Source organism: Calliopsis andreniformis, chromosome 1, assembly GCF_051401765.1.
Source record: "Calliopsis andreniformis isolate RMS-2024a chromosome 1, iyCalAndr_principal, whole genome shotgun sequence".
NCBI lineage: Eukaryota > Metazoa > Arthropoda > Insecta > Hymenoptera > Andrenidae > Calliopsis > Calliopsis andreniformis.
Window position 1 is genome coordinate 10,895,157 of NC_135062.1, and position 20,620 is coordinate 10,915,776.

General features: G+C 43.2%; 2 protein-coding genes and 2 long non-coding RNA genes across 4 annotated transcripts; 1 reads left to right on the plus strand and 3 right to left on the minus strand.

The window, feature by feature from the left end:
- Positions 1-2,377: 2,377 nt before the first annotated feature.
- LOC143182850 (uncharacterized) lies at positions 2,378-2,847 on the minus strand. Its single transcript, XR_013002524.1, has 2 exons — positions 2,595-2,847; positions 2,378-2,490 (listed from the first exon to the last, which is right to left on the minus strand). It is a non-coding gene; the product is annotated as an uncharacterized LOC143182850 (long non-coding RNA).
- A 1,156-nt stretch (positions 2,848-4,003) lies between these two features.
- Positions 4,004-4,838, minus strand: LOC143182858 (uncharacterized). The gene is made up of 2 exons (XR_013002525.1): positions 4,650-4,838; positions 4,004-4,118 (listed from the first exon to the last, which is right to left on the minus strand). It is a non-coding gene; the product is annotated as an uncharacterized LOC143182858 (long non-coding RNA).
- Positions 4,839-5,850: 1,012 nt separating this feature from the next.
- Positions 5,851-7,274, minus strand: LOC143182866 (uncharacterized). Its single transcript, XM_076384160.1, has 5 exons — positions 7,269-7,274; positions 7,011-7,137; positions 6,776-6,968; positions 5,999-6,183; positions 5,851-5,869 (listed from the first exon to the last, which is right to left on the minus strand). The coding sequence occupies exons 1-4, from the start codon at positions 7,272-7,274 to the stop codon at positions 6,090-6,092; spliced, it is 420 nt and encodes a 139-aa protein (XP_076240275.1). The 3' UTR covers positions 5,851-5,869; positions 5,999-6,089.
- An 804-nt stretch (positions 7,275-8,078) lies between these two features.
- LOC143182872 (uncharacterized) lies at positions 8,079-9,337 on the plus strand. Its single transcript, XM_076384174.1, has 7 exons — positions 8,079-8,199; positions 8,299-8,766; positions 8,815-8,897; positions 8,951-8,984; positions 9,066-9,071; positions 9,125-9,229; positions 9,273-9,337. The coding sequence occupies exons 2-7, from the start codon at positions 8,337-8,339 to the stop codon at positions 9,335-9,337; spliced, it is 723 nt and encodes a 240-aa protein (XP_076240289.1). The 5' UTR covers positions 8,079-8,199; positions 8,299-8,336.
- Positions 9,338-20,620: the final 11,283 nt, after the last annotated feature.

The following is a 20,620-nucleotide window of genomic DNA, read 5'->3' on the forward strand; positions in this document are numbered from 1 at the left end:
TCGCGGCGAGCTCACCACGAATTTTCCACTTAAATTATTCACACTTGGCGCGCTTGAAGAGGCGTCGAGGCACGTCTGTCAGGTGCGTGAATGCGCCGCGAAGCCACAGGCCGCGGCGTTCGTATCTCGAATAGACTGTTAATTCCATAATAAGGTAGAAGCGATCGGCGATTCACGCCGACGTATATTGCTGTCGCGTGATAATTCGCGGACACCTGAGAGATCATAATCGACTGGTTGCGCTCGAACTCGGAGAGGCAGCTATCGGCGACGACGACTTATTCCCCTTGATTTCTTCGTTAGCACTGTGCATAGGGCGAGGTCTAGGGCAAGAGCAGCTATTACTCTGTAGGGACCAAATACTGTGCCTCCTCTTGGTTTCACATGTAACAAAATGTAGCATTATTAAATGGGAAATATTTTCTTTTTCATAAACTCGAAGTTTTAAATTACGTATTCGATTATAAAATATAACATGTTTACATGATAAATATATATCACATTATAAAATGAGTGATAAATTCGACTTCTTTAGATTTTTGGCTTAGACCACTTTCATAATTAGTGGCAGAAATACGATTACCTATTTTTTAACATAAAATTTCCTTCACTTATAACGTAACTTAACTAAATTCCTATTATTCTAATACAATAAACAGGAAGCGATAAGATCCCGTAAAGAACTAAATTTTGAAAAAAACTAGACTTGAGCTAACCCAAGTTAGACTAATCCAGCTCTGAGGTACAGAATTGTCACACAGTATTTGTTCCATCCCTTTCTGTGCGACAGTAATTGGTACACGAACTTCTTTTTACATTGAAAGTATATATTTCTAATATTTGAATTACAAAACGATTCTTATTAACTTAAATACCTTGAGAAGTACGAAAAAATGATTTACATAATACCGTTTAATTGAACCAAAACTGGTGCATGTAGCCTTAACAGCCTCAGTTACTGTGGCTGACCAGTTAAGTAGATTAACCCTATTCCCCTTCGATTTCTTCGTCAGCACCGCGGCTAGGGCGCAAGGTCTATTCGACGCGTTTCCTCTTCACCAAGGGTAAAGACAGGGAAACGAAACTGACGAGGAAGAGATAGGAGGCAGACGCGGCGAAGGAAGCAGGACGAGAGGCGGTCCCGCGGCGCGGCGAGCGTATAAGCATAGCCGGCATGAAATACGATGAGAGAGTGCCTCGGGTGCGAGACTTATGCTAAGTACACGCACACCAGCTCACGGGGCAGCGCGTTGTATGCAGTGCTCGTGGCACGATCCACCGCTTTCTGCCTTCCGTCTTCGTCCACTCGGCTGCGTCCTCCTCGCCGACCATCGCGAGTGTGTACGCGCGCGGTCGCGTGTTTCGCGCGTTTGCGCGCCACGGCTCCCGCGTTCTACCTGTGCCAAGTCTTTATATGGAATTCCCTGTGCCGCTGCGTCGTGCACGGTAGTACGTACCTGCCGTGGCCATGGACCTTCCATCTTCGAGACGTTTTTTATTAGCTGGACACGACGCGGTTTGGGTTCATGAATTATCAGAATAATTTCTACGTTTCATCAGCGATGCAGGCTCGTTTGGTAGAGGGCCAGGTGTGTGCTTGGCGAGAGATGGGTTTGGAGTTTGAGCGTGGTCGTAGTGTGGGGGTGTTCGATGAGAGGTGTTGGTATTCTGAGGGGTGGTTTTGTAAGCTATGATAAGATAAGAGTCAATCTTGAATTATAGTAACCACTGAACACATTGGCAGATAATGATTACTCGAAGATGCTCTTGACAAAATATATAAAGACACCAACCATATCGATGTTACGACGTACGTGCACGCGAGCATTTATAAGTTCCCGCGGTACGATGTGGAGACTGAGGGTGGTGCAACCAGAAATATAGGACTACAGGCGACGGTGATCGTGATTCATCCTCGTCTTGCCGTCATTACCTCGGTTTCTCGATCGATCCCCACTCGCTCAGATAAGATACGTATACCTATAAGCAAATCACCTATAAGCATGTCTGTGAGTGGTGGTTCCAGAGGGTCAGATCTCATGTGAGCGATTTAAAAGAGATTGAAGCAAGTTGGAGTAGATTTAAACAGGCTCAAAAATTTTTGTTAAATTTTGACCGATTTATACTTAATCTAGGGTAAGGGTAAAATAATCTAATCCAGTCCAATTATTGCCTGCTAACAGATTACTGTATCCCCTTTTTATTTTCACAATAGGTTTAAAACAAGGGAAAAACCTCAATTCACATTATGAATTTGCTATAGCATATAACGTGAGTGTACGTGACGTGATAGTAGTATGTTCGCACCCCAATTGGCACTTTTACCCTATCTCCTCAAGTAATTGCAAATGCTAAAGAATTCTCTTTTCATAATTACCTAAGAAACACTGTGCCTTCTACATACACTCCAGGTTCGACGAATAAATTCAGTCGACCCCTGATCGCCTAGCTCACGTGAATAAACGATAAGCTGCCGCTGTGAGTGTCTCTCTAACGTCATGGACAAATCCGTCGTGTAATAATTCCCGATGCTACCGCTCGTTGTAGATCGGCCAGCTTATAAGATTAGTTTAATCAACCGTACACGTACTTACTGTTCCGCTGCAACAAGGATAATCGCCTGGTGCGCGCCATCAACGACAAGGATACGTCCGCGGCACGAACGCCGTGCCCCATGGGACAGACGAGTCCCACCAGAGATCTGGTTCTCCTTTTATTCGTCCACGACAGCCTCATCGCGGCGAGGTCGTCCGAAACAAAGTGGCACATTAGCGTACCTTACGTGTATTGTTAACGAGCCACGCAAATCGATCCATTCGTTAGCTGGCGGATCAGTCGACGCGGTAGCTTGTCTCGTCTTTCCATCGCCATATGTTACTCCCTTCGTCCGACGATTTGTCTACCCGTGGGGCCTGTGTAGCCCTATCTTATAAACAGGTTGCCTGAAAAAGAAGAACACTTCTTCCAGCATCTCCAAACCGCGATCAAAATGCAAGAGAATAATCCCAGAACTTATTACCGACACACTTACTCGCACCTGAAAATTAGCTCGGACATCCTCCTCTTAAATTTCCTCGTCCCAGTAATAGCGGAGCTTCCCGTGAAATTTACTGTCTCGACGATGGGAGAATCACGGTTCGACCGAGGGAGATATCGATCTAAGAATCGCGGACTGCGGTGTGAGAAAACGACCGAAGGTGTGTTACTACGAAATCCATAACTGTAACGAACACCGTGATATACTCCCTGACGGAATTGCGCCATTAACACTTGGCAGGATATTACTGGTTCGGGCACCGACGATCCTGATGGAAGATACGAGACAATCCCCAGCGTAACGTCGACACCACGCCCTTTGAGGACAGGGCTCGGCGGTAAGGACATGCACAAGGACATGAGCGAGCCGCGGCGATGTGTCGCGATCGAGCGTGGGCCCCGATTCGCTTTGCTCGTCGGCGATCGTGCCAGGCCGCGAGGGGACTTAATGTCCCCATAGAAGCGTTTCCAGAGCTGTTCCCTTTCCCAAACGATCGCGTGCCAGCCGCGGATCCTGGGCCGTTTGCTTCGTCGAGAAATCTCGTTTAATCGGCGTAGATACGGTACGGATCGCGCCATAAGGCATTCATTAACGTCACCACCGCCTATTACTATCGATGCATATTCCAGCAACAATGCCACTAGCACAGGCCTGCATTCCTTCATCGCCACGTGGGCGAACGTCGGCTAGATACGGATCTGTGTTTCATTATCGCGTCACGATAACTGGTCCGATACTGTGTCCTGACATTACCTGGGATTCCTGACCTATCGAAATGCCCACGTTTCCTGGTGTCGTTCGCGCGCACGCTGTCGTATTAGCTGGCCTAATGAACGAATAGAGGGAAACGGATCGTCGCGAGTGGGTCGAGGAAATTGGTGGGACGAAGAGATAAGTACTCGTTTTATGGCGTTTATTAAAATAGGTTTTACCTCTTTGCAGTTATTGTACCAGTTTTCAGGAGGTTTAGATTTCTTCTGTGTTAGGGTTTCCTGTGGTATGTTCGTTTAATGGTACGCTATTCCACTTGGGCAACGAGGAGTTTTGTGCTGTCTGATTTTCAGCGAGCGTTTCTGGTCGCCTGTGAAATGGTGTTTGGGTAATTTTGCGGGATATTCTGCTTGTTAGGAAACATGGGAATTTTAATCAAGTATTAACATTGTGTCGATAGCTAAATTTAGCCTGTGTTAGCGTACACTCTAACATTTTATTGAGAACATAAGAAGAGTATTGAAAAATTTCAATCTGTTCTCAAATATCACTGCCTATATTTGTTTCTTTATTTCTGTTACACTAACAGTAATCCTATAATATGGAACTATTGATAATACTGTATCTTTCGTTATGAGTTCCTTGAATCCGCATTATTTTTCCTCAGCTATACCTGAATATGTAACACAGTTTTACTATACTTAAAAATTATGGAAAGCAATCTTTTTGCTTTCATAATTTATCACTCGACAATATTAAATTGAACCTGAAGCCATATACTTTACATGCAAAGATCAGTAATAACCCATTGCAAGGGAAGTTTGTATTTACACAGCTCCTGTGCTCTAAATTTCGAAAACTGCCTCCCTTACAGACAATGAATACATACTAATATACTCACACTCCACAGAATGCAAATGATATTAACACACCGCAGCTTCTGCCCGTTAACGTGGTCCTCAGTTTTTCCCTTCGGAATAGCAAAGCAAGGCGTGGGTGACGCACCATTTCCCTCGTCGGAGCGGCGAGCGTCTAGCATCCACGTTGAGGATCATTTCTGCGAACGTTCGAAACTCGAGACCATATCTGGTTGGTGGAGCAAGACAAGAATCTCATTCCATCCACGCCCAGGCGGCGGTGCTGCATAACATTGTACGCGAGCGTATAAATATCCGCGGAAATTATGATGTACCATAACTGACGACACCGTAGATCAGTCTTGGTTCACGTTCCGTTTCACGCAGAGGAAACTATTATCATAAATAAGCGCGGAGCGAGCTGCGCCTCTTTCCTTGTACGTTGTCGCGTCGAAGTCGACCCATTAACTTCTTCTACGGTCTCGTTAAAGGAGGATTCCCACCGTTTCGTGGGTGACGAGGGAACTCCAGCTCCGCGCGGAGTCTGGTCACTGCACGAAACGGGACTCCGTATTATCGATCGCCATCAATTACGAACCGACCGAGATTGTAGCTCGTTAAGTTGATATAGATTAGATCGTTCCATCCGGATGACCCTTTTTCGTCAGGCCAGTCGCGTCACCCACGTTGTCGAAATCCCTGTCCTCGTGCGAGCGGTGAAACCTGCACGCAACCAGAGTGATGGTTAATTCAGGTGCTAGCGTTCTGATGGAATTCTTTTAAATGGGATGACTCATAGAGCTGTTCATGTGTATTGGGAATATTGATTGGGAAAACTACTGTGGTTTGTTTCTTTTCTATTGCATAGTTCCTGTGTGTTGGATGTTTTCTAGAGTTTCAGTTTCAGGAAGATTTCTTTTTCAAATTTTGCAAATGTGTGAATACATTGCAATAGTAGCTTAGATGTCTCATTTTACCTTTTTTTTTTATTTTTATCATAATATTATGAAATAGAGACTTAAAAGCTGGGGATTTAAAATGAGGTAAGATACATCACAGTAATTTTCAAAATGAATCATTGTTCTGAATAGATGTTAAGAAACATGTGAAGTACTGTTTAGTATAAAGCACAGAAATCTATTTATAAACTCTTTGTATATCTAGTCCTGGAAACCAGCCAATTTTGCATTTACTATCTCTTTATTTACATAACAATAGTCAAAGTAAAATCCATTATCGAGTTTTCTTATGAAAAATCACAATTCTGAAAATTCACAATTTTCTTGTAAAAACCACAATATAAATATCAACAAATCATAAATCATAAAGAGCTTCTCGACTCTTTCTTCAAACTCGCATCAGAACAAACTTTCTCATTACTAGAAACGCTTACCTCTAACATTCTCCAACATGACCACTGCTATCGTCTAGACAAAGTCAACACGTCTTTGCATGCTTAATACCTTTGGCACGTGGCCACTACCTCATTCAGCTCCATATAATAATACACGTATATCACGCTCCAACATCCCAAAAGAACAGTCACATAAACACAATCCAAATTCGCTTTCCATTATCCTAGAAATATTCAATAGCTTCATGTTATATCGATCACTTCCAAAGCGTTGTGTGTAGAAAAAATCCTTAACTCAGTATATTAGAACCTCGATTATTTGAAATACTAGAAGATTTAAATCTGGAGCACCCTTCTGATAGCTACTTTGCTAGTTTGGTAGTTTGCTCATCTTTGGCAGATTATTGTTAATCCTTAACAGGTACAATAGGGTCACAGCATTTATGTTATCTCACTTTTAATATTAGTTGTATAAAATATCACTGAATTACTGGTCACTATTATCGATCATTTTTTAGTTATTAATAGCTACCACTTGAAAACCTGTAACTTGGGTAATTTTAAAAATTTTGAAAATTCTTTTTAACCACACATTCTTAAATCATTTCTTTTTTTAAGCTAGACCTGAACCTCCCCTCAAACAATTATCCAAGTGTCAATCAACGTCCTACACATTTCATATTATTATTACGTGCATCGAATATCCATAATCTAAACAACAGATTCCCAAATCGTGAATAATCAACGCTCAGTTAATAGAGCTTCTACCGTATAAGTGTGTCAATAGCACCCACATATAGTACGCATCTTACTCACGTGGTAGACGCACGACTGCTCGGCGAGATTTCTCTCCTCTCTCTCTGTCTTCCCTCGCTCTCCCCTCCTGGTTCCCAGAGCTCGCCACGGGGAACACACGAGCGTGCACCGAAAGAGGCGGGCGTCGTGTGTGCGAGCAGCGGTGCACACACATCCAGTCGGTCATCTCTCTCTCCCTCTTGATCCCCTTGGTCTAAGGCGACTTACGCCTACACGTTGTAGTTGCAGCATCCACACTTAGCCCTCCTCAGTCCAGCGCGTGCCTCCACGCGACCAACCACCACCTCAACCACTGCTCTCTCACTCTCGCGCAGGATCGCGGATAGTCGCCTTGCCAGCGTGAATATCGAGCGCGCCGCTGACTTCGCGTTGACAGTGCTTTTGGTAACAGTTAATCTCGGTCCGACGGTTCGGTGCGTCCGTCAACCAGAGGCAGCTACCTGTTGAAACGGCGACCGATTATCGAGCGTTATTCTTCGCCTGCTGGCAGCACCGACATCGCTCGAGGACTCGATCGATGGTCAATCATCGAGCAGCCGCGATAAGGGAGCAGAGGGACGTCGAAATCGTGTGATTCTACGGTGGACAGTGGGCCTGTGACAGTGGATCGGGTTTCCTGTAGATCTGTGGCTGTTAGTGTCTCGCGAGTGGAGCCAGGTCGTTTCGTTCCTCGGGAGGAAAAGAATCGTAATGGATGGTGGCGAAGCGTGGTTTGAGTGAAAGTCGATCACCAGCCGCTGTCTATACTGGGAAAGCGTTTTTTCCAAGCGTCGATTGATCGGTCGAGTGAGCCCAGGGAGACACGATTTTATAGGGATAGAGGTTGAGGGAAGGGGACACGATCGGCTGACGCGAATGCGCGTTATTGCGCGTTCCATCGCGCTCGATGAGAGACGGTAGGACGCGAATCGTCGATGATCGTCCATGCTGTAACAATATCGAGGGGAATCGACTCCTAGTCCCATCGGTGAGGCGATAAACCGCGCGGCTACGAGCGAGCCAGTTGCCGAAACGACAGTTTATCGATCACGCGATCGAATCTCGCATGGTCTCGCACTTGCCGCGGTAGAACGGGAAACGAGTGACGCGGATTGGAAATCGGCGAGCGTGGGTCGACACACGGCGCCAACCTGTTGCTCAAGATCACACGCCTCGTAAGATCGGACTCGTTTCCATTTAGAGGGCTCAGCCTCGAGCGGTCGGGCATTTTTCGATGGTAGCCGACTCCCCGATCGACAGTCGAGAACTAATCAAACCGTGACGAGTGTCCGAGCGTAATCCTTTCCCCTATCGTCTGGTGGTATCACAGAATCGACACGAACGCTATCCATCATCCACGAAGATCGTAGATATCGATTAAGCGACGGCGTCGAGGTCTCGTCGTTGGTGTGAATTAATCGAAATAATCGAGTGTACTTTCCCTGGTGGGTAATCGAGGCAGGAATTTAACGAACGCGATGGTGCGCGAATAATTACGAGTAATCGGTTAATATTGTGACCACGTGCGTGAAATTGTGTTACAGTGTGATGCGTTGAGAGAGTCGAGCCCAGAGTGGACAAAATGGGTGTCAGTCTGAGGATCAGTTTACTCGCTGTGTGCGCCAGTATTATGGTGCCCCTGGCTGTGTCTTCTACTAAGGAGATGCTGGATTGTCGGGCGAATCTGACCGCGGATATCAGGAACGATACCACGTTTATGAGGAAGGTCCGCCAGGCGGACTACATTTTCACTGGGAAAATCAAGGAGCTGAGGAACGGGCAGTTGCACGTGCGCGTGAAGAGAGCGATCAAGGGTGTGCTGAACGCCACCCTCGATCTCGCCGTGAATGACACTTGCGGCCACTACATACGACGCAGCTACACGGGCATCTTCATGGCGCGACGGGACACTGGATTCGGGGATCTTCGACACGTGGACAGGATTGTGATGCACTTCGGTCCGGTGCCCCTCACTCTCGCGAACCTGGACAGGCTCAACGCGGCTGTCAGAGGTGAGTGTCGTATCTGCTTCTCACTTTCACGTGTCGCTGGTTAATGAGCCGTCTGCCTGCTCCATAATTGGAGAGGATTCGGCGGTGGTCGAAAGAAAGTTTCGAAACTGCACGATAAAACATATGGTGTAGTTTGGGGATGATTTAGTGAATGTTTCGTTTTTTGTGATATGTGGGGATTTAGTTGAATTTTTATGAATACTGGGGCTATTTAAAGTGTAGGTTTTTGTATTAATTTTGGGAAATAGTGTTCATTCAGTTTTGTTTTATTTATGATAGAAACAATTGATCATTTTTAGGGGTAGGTGTGTGACCATTTGAGTGATTCACAATAGTTCCTTTGAGGGTACTCAAAAAGATAGCTTAAAAAATAGCTTGAACTTTAATACAGATGTTTCGCTCATTAAATTAATTATAAATCTGGAAGAAATGCTTAGAACTAGTCATAGACCAGTGCTTTTGTGTTACAGTGAAAGACACTTTTGAATAAACTGTACATACGCTAGCAAAATTAGTCCTTCAGAGCATACTTTTCATAGCTATATTCTCAGGTGGATACGTACCCCAGTAAATAAACTAAACATGAAAGGTACAGAGAAAAAACACAATTATTTTAATCCTTCTCTTAAAAATATTTTTTATAGGACAGTAATCTCATGTTACCAAAACCGTATTTTCATTCTATGACTTTCTAATCAACACTGAAACACTACAAAAGAATTCTAATATCGAGCTTTCTGCAAACCACCACCACATTTTTAAAACAATCTGTCATTGACATATCACAAAAAATAATATCACAACACTACTGTACATCTAATCTGCAAAAGACATTTCCCCTAAATTTTCATAGCAACTACTGAGCAATCAATTCGTTACCTCGTACATGGGAAATTAGAGTCACAGTGACATTTACTCCTGTCCACTATCTTGTTTGAGACTGTTCAGCAGGCGAGGGGCAATCGTGTCGAGCGTTGCAAGCGTAGCGCGTTCAGCCTTCAAGGTCTGCTGTACAGTGTCTCGAGACTAGTTGAGCATCGGAAAAATGGTGGCTGTTCTGGCTATTCTATTATTAACCTATCAGGAGGATCGGCGAAAAATTCCGTGCGACCGTTTCGATTAATAATTTACGACACTTATAGGGGCGTTAAATTTATCACTAGGATAGGTAAATGGGTGTATCGAGTGTCTCGCTAGGGGAAGACAAAGCGATGTGGAGGACTATTAGAGAAATTAATGTAGGAATTATAAGATGAGACTCTGAGATATTGGCTGGCCCGTGTAAAGGGTCGAATGATTTATTTAATAAGAAGGGGTTGAACGCGGGCCCAACGAGGGTTTTTCTCTTTTTCGAGGATCGGCTTACAGGCCAGCGCGTCGACGGTGTCAACGACGACGGTGTTCCAGGGACTTTGATGAATAAAAGTGTCCCGTGGTTCCCGCGGGCCACGAACTGGCCACGGGTAATCGTTTAATCTCAATAACTTACAATGCCGCCTACCGACAAGCATATCGTTGCTCCTCGGGCTCGCGAGCTTCCTTCTTCGTCGAGCCGTAAAATGTCGTCGACGTTTCTTCGAAAGGCGTCGCCTGTAATTAGGCGTTTTTCCATCGCGAACGCCCGCCGCGGGCGATATTCAAATTAGGTTCGAGGCTCGGTCGAACCGCCGAACGTCAGTCAGAATCGATACGGAAGCGGTTCGCTCGAAATAATGAAAGGGTTGAGGCCGCTTGGAAAATCGCCACGCTCCTGTTTCACACGGAATGCGGGCCAGCGGACAGGATTGATTAACGCGGCTGCTCCTTTCCGCGCGTTTTTCTCGCCTGCACCCTGTCGTTCCCCTCGCCAATTGCGTCAACCTGGCGCCTCGATAATCATAGTGTCGTTACATTCTTCGAACGTTCGGTCTTCGGGGAATAAATCTGTCGTTACACCTTCTATCGGTTCCCCTTGTGGCAGTTTATGCGGCGCGAGGTGTTATTCACGAGGCGATAGATCTGGAAACTTTCTGTGCTGATGCTACTCATGCGTGCGTTTCAGAGGTAGAATTGGTTGGAGAGAATCTGGGATTAGAAGAGTTAGTCTAGAGCACGAATGTTATTCAGTGTTCTTGTAATATACACTGTTCTCTTGTGTGAATTAATTCATTAAGAGACCGAAGTTGAGTAGACGCGACATTATTGAAAAAGGTAAATTTATACATCGTATAGAGGGTGTCTTCAGCGACTGTACCTACAAAAAGTGGATATGAATATATTTTGATTCTTTTAATATCAAATAATTTTTATTTAAAACAATTTTTCTGTTACTCTTACAGTTTAAGAAATAATCAAGGTGGTAGTTTTTACTGGGACACCCTGTATGCTTTGTACCTTATTCATTATTTTGCTGAGATAAGAAAAATGATTCTAAATCAAAATGATCCACAAAAAAGTCTATGGCCTATAAAAAACTGGTGTACTCTAGTGTTATAAATACTTTAATTTTTGCAGTTTTTAAAACGTTACAGAGTTTTGATCAGGAAAAAGAAACAATAATGAAAGAAATATTAAGTTAATTTCTGGTATTCTCTTTCATAGCAGCTAGATTAATTATAGATGAACATTCTTTTTATGGAGATATACACCTTCGATTGAATATCTGTAAAATTCTCTGAAGTTACTATTATCTGTAGTACGGTTGTCATATTATTGGAATCGTTTCCTGTTTCTCATCATGTTATCTGTAACGAATTCCTGGAAGAAGGATCGTTAAGCTTCCTTTACCGACTAATGAGGGGAGATCATGACCTGCCTTACAATACAAGAATTGATGAATATCTACCTTCTTCGAGACACTGATCGCTTAAAATGTGACATAATAGTACATTCTCCGATATTTGCTAAAAATTTGTTCGATTTCGAATCTTTAGAGTAGTCTTAGAATTTTGTACTGTATTTAGAAACTATATCGACCTCAACAAATTTCATCCCATAAACTACCGATTACACTGCATTGATCATGGAAGTAATTTTGCCCACAACTTCAATTTGGTTTCCAATTTAATTCGACTAATAAACCACTAATGCCTTCTCAACAAGACCTACTCCAATATTTTTATGCGTCCATCACAAGTTTTATCAGTGTTGTTTCCCAAGCCTTAGAGGAAAGAAAAATACAGAAGAAGTATTTCCTTGTTTCAACTTATTCTTTTAAGGATAAGTAATTTCCTGCCAGTTCATTAAAATTAACATTGTATACCTGGGGATATACCTTGTCTTTCCCACTATCGTTACTGCATAAATGCATTTCATTTCAGTAACAAAAAAATACATCCTGCAAGCGATAAACAAAGGTAACCATTGACAAGTTTCTGAAAGAATCGCCTTACTTTGATCCATTGAAACAAAGTAAAAATTGACAAGTCACCACGTTAATCTTGCACAGATCCTCATCAAAAATTACAAATGCTCCTCCCCTACCTTTCTTTCCTCCAAGTTCCCAAGCACCGTCACTTCTCTCGTTACCAATTCAAACATGTATCTCACATATCAGTCGGCGACTTTGACACAATTTCCCTCGGAATCCCCTTATTATTCAGTTTTCCCAAGGGCGAGCCGTGGGAAAGCTCGCGTCGCGCCTGTCGTTCGCGCGGAAAATGGCAACCGCTGCTACCTGCGACACCTGGTCCTCTCCGTGCTCTATAGCGCTCGCCCACGTACACCTATGCCCGCGAACGAGCGCGTATGGCCGCGTCACTTGACGCGCGTTTTCAATGCGACAGGCCACGGTATTTCTGCGTGGACTCGCGCGAGCGACCGCTCGCGCCAGCGAGCCAGCGAGCCCTGAAAGTCGATTCAAGTCCCCGCGCGAGTCTCGGGGGATCAGCATAATGCGAGGCCAGCCTACGCGTTTTGCCAAGCTGTGCCAACACCGACACGCCCTACCTACATAATCGCGGCCCAGGTGTGCCCGATTTCGAGGACTTTTCCTCTACCCCCCTTTATCACCCTCGCTTAGCGTCTCGCGGAGCCCCGAAATATTTTCCACGTACCTTCGATACGCCGCGGTGTAAAATATATGGCCGTGAATATCGTGGCGATCTCGTTACTCTGAAATACGTATTTTTTATGCCCTCGTAAAATTGGAGATCAGTGTTCTTTGCTGTTCTAGAGTCTAGCTGGGGTGCATGGGAGGGGGACATGATGTTGGGGGAGTGACAAGCATTCTTGATGTTTAGTACTTTGGGAACTGTAAACAGTGGGAGGGTGACTTTATTTTTTTCTGTATTTAGAGCGAAACTGTTGGTGAGTCTGTTAGAGGAGTGGAATCATGTACTAGTGGTATTAGTTGAAGTGTGGGTAGGGTATTCATGTGGCACAGAGACGTCTTAAAAATGCCTTAAAGGCATTCAATAAAATCTGAAAAATTTACAGAAGACGTTTTTGAGATTTCCGAAGTTATAAATCAGAATGTCTCGTCTGTCATGTACTATCTGGGTAAATGTCTCAATACTTGGACACTTAAGGTATAGGTAAAGTGTCTTAGTGAGTGAACGATCTAAAAATGCAGATTACGATACTTGAATTATGACACTCTAGTAGCTAAGTATACTATTTTATCATACCATTTTTTGATTTTAATTTAAATAAAAGTAGCATTAGTGTTCAGATATCAAGACATGGTTGACTATTGGGACATTTATCTTACCAAAGTGTGACAACGAATTTTTGGCTTGAAATTAGTACCTTCAGGAAGATTTGTGGACTTTCAGATATTAGCACAGAAAATAGTCAAATTTTGACTATTGCAACAAGTAAAACTATCAACGCGCTCAATTATCGAGATACAAGTATCAAGATTGAAATTTCACTATCATTCCTCCTATCCTTATCTTCTTTGATAAGTAACTACACCTACACTTTCATCTGCAACCTACAACGATGAATAGCAAAATTCCGCACATACGATAGACCCATAAAATTCCAAACGAAAACAGCCTTCTCCTACACTCTTCCATACCAAGTACTTTAATATTTCTAATTGATCTAATCTCAAGAATTTCTCGACTCTTTAATTATATCTCCTAATAGGAACGCGGATATTAAACGAGTGAAACGCAATTCCTCGCGTCAATCATAGAAACGTGTCGATGCCTCAGAACGCCAGCAAATAACGTGTGCAGTTTCGTGCGTAGTCATCCTTATATGGGGGAGTATAGGGGAACAATAGATTTTTTTTTTCAACCGTTCTGCTGTATCTACGATTGAAAAGAAAGTCGACAATGAATCGTGGATCGGGTTTGCGACTATTGTTACGACGCCGCGGTTCTATCAATGGCCGTACGTATACGATTTCAAAACGGTAATTATCCTCGCGCCTACGCATCGCCGCAGCGGCATAAAGCGCTCCGTCGATGATAATTTCCTCGATCGATATCTCCATAGAAGGGAACGAAGGGACACGCACGGAAGCGAGATACGGTCACGGGGTATTCGCTCCCGAGGGCTGCGACCCATCAAGCAGGTTCGCCCATAAATGCGCCGTGAAATTGGTGCGTTCGAGATTGTGATGCATAGGGTGACCTGAAATAGAGGATGAAGGATTTAGGGGTACGCGTGTTCACAGAAGCGATAGGCATAGCTGTTCCATAGAGATTGGGATAAATAAATATGAGGATTTTCAAATTAGGCTTTTATTTTGAATTTCTGGGACAAAGTGTTTTGAGGTTGTTTGTTTAGTAGGTGTGATATTTAGGGTTTTTATATGAATTGAGAAATTTGGAAGTTTGAGTCGAAAGGACTGAAAGAGGAAGCTTTTTTATACAATTTTTTTGTTATTTATTCTATTTTATGAAGAACAATAATCGTTCGATAGTGAAGAGTAGAAGATAGACTTCGTTTAGTTTGTATCAATTTTTTCTGATCTTCTTTAAGCTGCTGGGTTGTATTTCGATCCCTTTAATCCTACTCCAACTCAGTCGAACCCTCTCCAACTCACCTCAACCCATTCTAATCAGCTTCAATTCGTTTTAATCCACCTGGGCTACCTGGAGTTGTTCTAATTTGCTCCAACCCTCTGGCATAGTGAGCTCTGGGTTGATTCTTTAATCTGAATACTTTATGAATTCACAGATTAGATGTACCAGAAGACAGAAGTGCGCGAGAAATATTCCCTTTTTCGCTCATTTGTTTTCTAACTTAATTATCATCATCCCTTATTTTTACATAGAAAAATCCTCCCTTATTTTGCCCTTACAGAAATTTTCAATTCAAAAAATTTCCAAACTATCAAATTCTGAGGTCTTTACATTTTTAAATTTTAGAAGTTCTAATTCTTAAAATATTCAAATTTTTCGACTCTCCAACTTTCAAGTAATCAAGTTGTCTAGTTTACAAATTCTCCAAAGCCCTTATATTTCTTTCTGCACCTAGTTTCCAACCATACTATCCACCATATCTGTAATCCTAGAAGTCTAACCAAATGCCTCAATTTCTCCAAAGAAACTAATTCCTCAAGACCCCCAATCACTTCCCCGTCACTCGACGTAAAATCAGTTATGCAGCAGGTTGATAGGAACCACCGATGCGTGTGAGTCGGTATCGTTTTCACCGCGTAACTCAACCGAGACTTGAGTTTCACGCGGCTCGTGCACGCGCACGCTAAGCGTCCATCGTCGTGACACGCTACTCTCTTCAATTACTCAGCGTGCTCGATAAATTCACCACGGATTGACTGTGGTGATCCCGTGGTAATCCACCGTTAGACTGTTAGAGGCATCGAGGATGAGCGCGCTCGCGTTTCTTTTCGACAGGCGAGACGAAGCGGACGAAAGCTAGTTGCCCGCGCCTTACGTTGGTAATTGCAATTTATAACCACGATTCTTAATGGCGCGTGTCATTTGTCGTTCGGTGCACCGTTCGTCCGCGTTCGAGATCAAAGTCGGCCGTGCTTGGACATCGGGATCGGAACCCGTTACTAATCCAATAATCGAACAATCACCCGCGCCAGAGTATGAATGTATTACTTTCACCAGGAGGTATCTGAATAGGCGGCTGTCTTTGACCGTATGAATGTTTCGAGCTGGATCTGTCGTAAAAGATAGCTGAGAGTTTCTCTTACAGCGGAGAGAAATTTTCAGCAAATTTCATTGCAAGTTTATTTCTCAGTAAGCTTCGCTGGTTTATGGTCTTTTGTTAAGTGTATGCATCAGAGTTCATTACAAGAAATGAATAACATATGAGTTCGCTATTTGTTTCTATTTGACAGTGAGAGCACTCTTGCGACAGATTTTCAAAATGAATTTCAGGAAACCGTAGTTTTCTGAATTGGAATTATCGGTGTTGGATATGAGTAGACTGCAGATTTTTATGGAAAATAAAATAATATATTTATTGATGCTCGCAATGCTTTTAATATTTTGTGTATTTTTGTACATAGTATGTATTTTGCACTCTTTTGCATATTTAAGTTTTTTATAAAAAAATGTATCTATTTTTGTAAGCAAAAATTTATATTGAAATTGTACCATATTTCAAACTTTGATCGCCAGTGTCCTCGCCAGAATTCCCTCAAGAGATTACGATAGCCAAATAATTATCTCACAGACACGGCGATTGAAACGTCCACGAACAGCCGGCCATAAAGACTCACTCCTGATTAACATAAAATGATCTCGGCACTCGAATCGACGGCGTCGAACCAACAACGTTATTAGACCCGAACGATGGGACCAGGAAATTCCTCTAATAATTTCTTAGGCAGATTGCGACATGTAATCGTCGGCGTGCGCGCGCTTTAATGCATCTGTCAGCGTGGAGTTTCTGCAGAGGCTGATTCCGAGGGATTAGTCGGTGGGTTGTTGCTCGGTAAGGTTTACACCGGCGTCCTCGTGTTGCTCGTGTCCTGGTAGGCGGCTGATTGCACAGCCGCGAGTGTATGCACCGAGGGCGCGTATTATGCACGCTTTGTAAGCCGAGCTGCTGAAAAATTGGTCGCGGTTTCGCCTCGCGCGCGCCGCTGTCCATTGGACCAACTTAGCTCTTAGTGTGCCAAGGTGGGGCTGCTCCAATACTGTTCTTTCAAAAAGATTCATTTTAAACTTTTAAATCTTGAAATCATCAGATTTTCAAATATTCAAATATTCAAATATTCAAATATTCAAATATTCAAATATTCAAATATTCAAATATTCAAATATTCAAGTATTCAAGTATTCAAGTATTCAAGTATTCAAGTATTCAAGTATTCAAGTATTCAAGTATTCAAGTATTCAAGTATTCAAGTATTCAAGTATTCAAGTATTCAAGTATTCAAGTATTCAAGTATTCAAGTATTCAAGTATTCAAGTATTCAAGTATTCAAATATTCAAATACTCAAATATTCAAGTATTCAAGTATTCAAATATTCAAATACTCAAATATTCAAGTATTCAAATGTGCAAGTCACGAAATCTCGAGATATCAAAATTTCGAAATTTTGAAATTTCGAGATCTTCAAATTTTCACATACATAGATACTTCAATTTTTAAATTGTCAAATCTTTCAAGGTTTTTTATTATACATGATTTCATTTCTACTTTGCAATTCTTGAAAATCTGTAATTGAGCTTTGAGTAATTCCGCCTTACTATGCTAAGGAATAAGGGAGGGATGATTCTTGTGGCACAATTTTAAAAGCAACTAAATTTTAACAATTTTTCTTGAGAAAATTATTAATATGATAACAAATTTATCTTTTGTTTTAGCTTAAAGATATTTGTATCTCACCCCATGGTATTTTCGAAGAAAGTATAGTCTTCTCAAGAAAGCTTCATAAAAGTCGCATGCTTTCAATATTGTTAGACAAGAATCCTCCTTAAACACGGAGCGGTCATCACACTCGTGTGAAAATTAAAAAGGCGCCCGCTCGTGTATCGGGACACGGAATTGGGGTAATTTCGTCCGAAGCAGCAACATTTAAACACATCCAGGGGGACGTCTTTATTCCTCTCATTTGCATAAGAATTCCTTTTTAAAAGATGTACCTTTTTGCCTTCCACGCTGCTTCCCTCTCCCCTCCTGGCCCCAGAAACGCGAGAACTGCTCACGTATTACGTCCAGCGCCTTTGTCAGCCGACGATCATGTCCTATTCCAGGGTCTTTTCACGTCCCGCGTCTGGCCCTTTTCTCTTGCTCACGCGTTTCCACGATTATTTTCACAGCCATGCGTTCACTCAGCTGGCCATTCTCGCCTTCCGTCGTCGCGGGAATAAAAAGGGCCACGAAGACGCGCTTCCGGATCTGTCGGTGTCGCTGTCCCCTCCTCGCGCCTAAACGATAGCGATAAAAGCTTTTAACGACGGTGGCTGGATTCGTGGCGCGCGTTGAAGAACAAAGAGGTCCCTGGGATAGAATTTCGTGACGATATCGTCGCTGCCAGCTGAGTCCTGCCGCGCGATAAATCTGGGAAGTTTGAATTCTCTTCGGCCTGGAATTATAGCTACAGGGGATTAGTAGTATTTACGGTTGCCTGGAGTTCCTTAGTCTTCGAGGTGGCTTTCGTTTCGAATCCACGAGTTTCGACACCGTCGCTACGTAAATAGAAAGGATACGCGCTATTTCCCGCTGCACAGGCCGTAACGAAGCGATACCAGAGCCCAGGCTCATCGAATTGCCTTAGGGCAGGGGCCCAATCTCCTCCAATTTGCCTGGGCCCTTGAAGGACGCAAGGAAACTCATTTATTTAGCCAGCGGAGCCGCGTACGACCATACCCCGCCCTTAGATCGGCCCTAATTAAAAGATTTCATTCGAAGCTGGCGGTATTTTCGGCCTTTCTCACGGCCAGCTGTTCACACGTTCTCCCTGAAACAGGCGCCAGTTCCGAGGGCGAAAAAAAGCTCTTGAGACACTACTGCATGGACGCTGTTACGTGTGCGTTTCTACGATAAGCTCAGTAGTGGTTCTTTGAAAGCTTCGTAGAGTCATCGTGGATTAATCTACTGCTTCCTGAGGTTCTTGGGTGTGGACGAGTGAGAGGTCTCTGTTGGAATCATTGCAGTATACGGTTGGGGGTGGTGGAAATAGATATGTTAAGTAATGGCAGGAAGTTGGTGCATAGAATGTGCTTGTTGAGGAATGACTCGGAATTATTCAATTTTACAAGCTACAGAGTTTATTATTTCTTACAAGTTTGAACAATTTTTAATAAATTAACTGATTTTACAAAGCGTAGATTTTGTTTGAAATGAACAGAGTAGGCCGCGAGAATAGAGAAGGATGCATAAATCTTGCTGCCTGCATATTTTGAAAGACTTCTTAATTTCGAGAATTTGTATATTTCTATATTTGAATGTTTGAATATTCGAACATTTTCGTAATTTAAACTTTCGTAATTTAAAAATAAAAAAAACTGAAAATTTAAGAATTCGAAAATTCTTAAAAAGTGAGGGGTTACTCTCTCCTTTTAAATCCTGCACATGTGCACAAAAATTGTGACATTAATGATTAACTCATATCGACCATTTAAAGGCCAATTCCCTTCTTATCGCATCGCAAGAAATGTTTCCAGTTTAATCACTTTCCCCAGCATCGGAATTCGAAATCCTGTCCCTTATTTCGTGCACGTGTCACGATATTTACGCAGCCGACACCCACAGCTCCTCCCTCCTTCTTCCGTGTCAATTAGTCTCTCAACGTAACCAGGTCTTCTCATCAGAGAATTCTTTTTCCCGCCTGAACGCCCTCTTTACAGCGGCGCTTTCTTCTCGGCTCGAACTAGCAGCGGCTCGTGTTTTATTTCAAGCAGGCCTTTATCTTTCTCGACCCATAGTGTTGCTGGCTCACCGTGACACGAGGGACCTTTCTCGTTTTCCCAGTCACCTTCGAAGCCAGGGACTACCGATCCTTCTGCGCTCAGGCACAGATCTGCGATTATGCCCCTTGGACCCTGGCAATCCTCGAAGGTCAAGGAGCCGTAACCTCGCCCACTCGTTACGATGCTCCTCTGGCTGCTCATAAAGACGTTATTGCTATTATTATTATTATTGCCGTTATTATCGATAGTGTTGTCCAGCTGGGCGTAGAAACTCGTGCCGCACGATCGACAGCAAGAGAGAAATCGTGATTCTGGTTCGCTGGATCCTTGACCAGCGTACTGAGGATAATGTTGTCAAGCGGCTATCTAGATTCGAAACCTTTTTCTCTTGGTACTAGGAGACGCGATCTAATTATCGAGGCGATTAGATAAGCCTACTCTGTCTCGTAACTTCGTTCTATCGCGACTGGAAAGCGGTTCAATCGTCCAAAAGGAGGCCTATTCTTGTCGTATCCCAACCTACCCTAATTTTTTGTTGATCAATATCTAATATATGTCGTCAATTACAGAAAGTAATTAACCTTCTGCTTTGAGAGTTACAAGTAAAGTCTAGTAGAGTCTAGTATAATAACTAAGAATGTCTAAAGATATGCTCTTATACAGACTATTCAGTATGGTTAAAATAAGATAATTAGAGTCCTCAGATACCTACACAAGTGACCCCGAAGAATTTGTATTTCGACATAGAAAATGAAAACAGAAGTAACTAGCACTCCTAATCGATACCACAGTCCTATCAGAAGATTGGTCATCCAACAATCACCACGTCCCTCGTTACAAGCTCATCAATGACCCATACCTCCACCGAAGAAACACTGTAATCCCTTTACGGGCAAACTACGTCGTAACGATTGATCGTCCCCATTCTGGGATCATCTCTTTCTGCCCCTTCTCGATCGTCCTCGCGAACGATTCCTCGCACGTAATTTACGAGCTCAAGGCTCGAACGACCTTCCTGTCCCTGGCACGATTCCGATCGCGAATACCCCGCTGCGGCTTTCGGACACCGCGGAGCGGC

Coding starts and splice junctions, on each gene's coding strand:
- LOC143182866 (XM_076384160.1), bottom strand. Junction 6,969..7,010: donor TGGACTGAGGAGGGCTAAGT/GTGGATGCTGCA, acceptor AAGTCGCCTTAG/ACCAAGGGGATCAAGAGGGA. Junction 6,184..6,775: donor AGCAGTCGTGCGTCTACCAC/GTGAGTAAGATG, acceptor GAATATTTCTAG/GATAATGGAAAGCGAATTTG.
- LOC143182872 (XM_076384174.1), top strand. CDS start 8,337: ATGGGTGTCAGTCTGAGGATCAGTTTACTCGCTGTGTGCGCCAGTATT. Junction 8,767..8,814: donor GCTCAACGCGGCTGTCAGAG/GTGAGTGTCGTA, acceptor CTGGTTAATGAG/CCGTCTGCCTGCTCCATAAT. Junction 8,898..8,950: donor ACGATAAAACATATGGTGTA/GTTTGGGGATGA, acceptor GTGGGGATTTAG/TTGAATTTTTATGAATACTG.